We start from the raw sequence: 2,500 nt of genomic DNA on the forward strand, positions 1-2,500 counted from the left end.
GAATCATCCTAGCTTGTCACTTCTCCCTCTTCTCCCTACAGTTAGTCAGCTCTTTTCAGTGCTGTGGTTCTCATGCCTGACTAGATTTCCGTATGTTTCCGTCCATTTCTCTTACTGTTCTCTAAGACCCACCCTATATTTATCTCACCCTTCGCCACACTTAGTCACCTCCCCTCTTAGTCCTCTTCTATGTGTGTATTGGTAGTCAAACCCGTATGTTATGCTCCCCCGCCCACTATTTTCACGTCCCTACTGAATATTTTAGCTCCAACCTCACTGCCTCAGCTCGCCCATTTCGTACTTTAGTTCCTCTTGTTAATACTTAAAGCTTAGCACGTCTAGCAGTTCTCATGGAGAATACTTTCAGAACTCGTTCATTCGTTACGTAAAGTTCTCTGGTTTGAAGTTTTGCTTTCTTCCATCTGGATATCGGTTCGTCACTTTTCCTGTTCTTCGAAAATATCGCTAACATCTGTGTCCATTTTCTGCATTTCATATCCTGTGTTTGAGCTGTACACCTGCCTTTGAATCATTGCTTTTCCGCCCACTGGAAGTTCGTTTCGAAAAGTCTTTCTCGCTTCCAACCACTTTCTTCCCGAAGAGTTGGCGTTTGTTTTCACTCTGCGTTTGCATCCAACTTCTTGCCCATTGCTTAACGCTTTATCGCCGTCGTCGATATAGTTCAACCAGTCTTCCGTCACTGAAACCGCCCAAATAGACCAAAAACTGGAAGTGCCCAGCCACACCACGTAACTCTCGCATTATCTGTCTATTATTTATCTATCCCTCCCCCCCCCCCCCCCTCTCTCTCTCTCTCTCTCTCTCTCTCTCTCTCTCTCTCTCTCTCTCTCTCTCTCTCTCTCTCTCTCTCTCTCTCTCTCTCTCTCTCTTCTCTTTCTGTCTCTCTCTCTCTCTCCCTCTCTCTCCCTCTCCCTCTCTCTCCCTCTCCCTCTCTCCCCCCACTCCCTCTCTCCCTCTCCCTCCCCCACTCCCTCTCTCCCTCTCCCTCTCCCTCTCCCTTTCTCTCACTCCCTCTTTCTCTCCGTCTCCCTCTCCCTTTCTCTCACTCCCTCTCCCTCTCCCTCTCTCGCCCTCGTGGCCACTCCACTCCTCCACAATTCGCGTGATGTTGCCCGCGTTCGCCCGGGTCTATGAGACAGCCATTTTTGAGCTCTTCCTGAAACTTTCCGGAGAAACCCCGTCGCACTTTTTGTCCATTTTGATGCCATTTTAAGGGTAATAGTTTTGCGAAGTTGTGGTGGCTGACAGTGTCGTTAGGTCATAGCCTCTGACACCTGGAGGGGAGACATTTAGAGGGGAATGGAGGGATGTTCGTGCTGTTATAATAATGTCGACATAAAGAAAATAACATCGGGGAGAGTTTAGAATACAGGGCAGGGTTGATGACGACGCGCCGGAGGTCATGTATGTTCTTTATTTATTTGTTTATTCATTGATGTATCTATGCATTTTATTGTTGTTATTTTTTTTGGGGGAAGGGGGTTGCCGTGTAGTGTGTGTGTGTGTGTGTGTGTGTGTGTGAGTGTGTGTAGAAGGCTGGTGGGATGGAAGGGGGAAAAGAGTATCAGATATATATGTTGATGATAAGCACATAATTATAGAGTTGTCTTATAATTCAGAATATAATACTTAATATGTATAATGTAGCATGAGATAAATCATAAATGATGACTGCATACTCTTCCTCCGAGTAGATTGGAGCTGGCAGGTCATAACCGATATTTGATACATCATCCCGAACCCTGTCATTGATACTAATAGCATGTGTGTTGTCTACAGATGATCAAGGCGATCCAGGTGTTACGCATCCACCTGCTGGAGCTGGAGAAGGTGCAGGAGCTGTGCAAGGACTTCTGCAACCGGTACATCACCTGTCTGAAGGGCAAGATGCAGAGCGAGAACCTCTTGAGGACTGAGTACGGCTACGACTCCCCGGGCTCTCCTGACGGAGGGAGTCCCTACAACGGCCACCACCAGCACCACCTGCCACACCATCACCCACAGGTTAGGTCATCCAATCCCTTGTTGCGAAACGGTGCTAGGCCATTCGAGACCATCATGCGTCACCACCCTGTCATGCGCACCAGTTAGGTCACAGTCTGCCATTCTTCACCCCCATTCACATTGTGTATCTTCAGCGCAACTCGGTGAATCGTTTCTAAATCATCGCGTTGTTCATCATCCAAGAGGCGAAGTCAGGAACGCTCCTCGGCCGCGTCCACACAAGGTCACGATCGCCCTTGCTAGAAGCCTGCCTTACATGACGAGGCGCCAGGAAGCGTGTGGAGGCATAAAGTCGTTAGGAACCGCAGTCGTTAGCGAGCTCTATTCTCCTTCCCGAGCCATACATCTGGAGGTCCCCGCAACGAGTACGTCACTGCAGAGAGCGGGGAGTACACCGTGAGCTGCTTGGGAGCCTTTTGTTGATAGCGCAGGATAGATCATCTTTTTTCTCACGGTCTACAGGATAGCTCACTCC

General features: G+C 48.7%; 1 protein-coding gene across 5 annotated transcripts in view; it reads left to right on the forward strand.

Moving 5' to 3' along the window:
• Positions 1–2,500, forward strand: part of LOC125034516 (homeobox protein PKNOX2-like) — a 368,078-nt gene that overhangs the window by 327,845 nt on the left and 37,733 nt on the right. For all 5 annotated transcript variants that reach the window (XM_047626357.1, XM_047626361.1, XM_047626358.1 and 2 more), the window contains one exon: positions 1,801–2,025. In XM_047626357.1, the coding sequence (XP_047482313.1) occupies positions 1,801–2,025 (225 nt within the window). The remainder of the gene's footprint in view (positions 1–1,800; positions 2,026–2,500) is intronic.

The sequence above is a fragment of the Penaeus chinensis genome, chromosome 18 (genome assembly GCF_019202785.1).
Source record: "Penaeus chinensis breed Huanghai No. 1 chromosome 18, ASM1920278v2, whole genome shotgun sequence".
Taxonomy (NCBI): domain Eukaryota; kingdom Metazoa; phylum Arthropoda; class Malacostraca; order Decapoda; family Penaeidae; genus Penaeus; species Penaeus chinensis.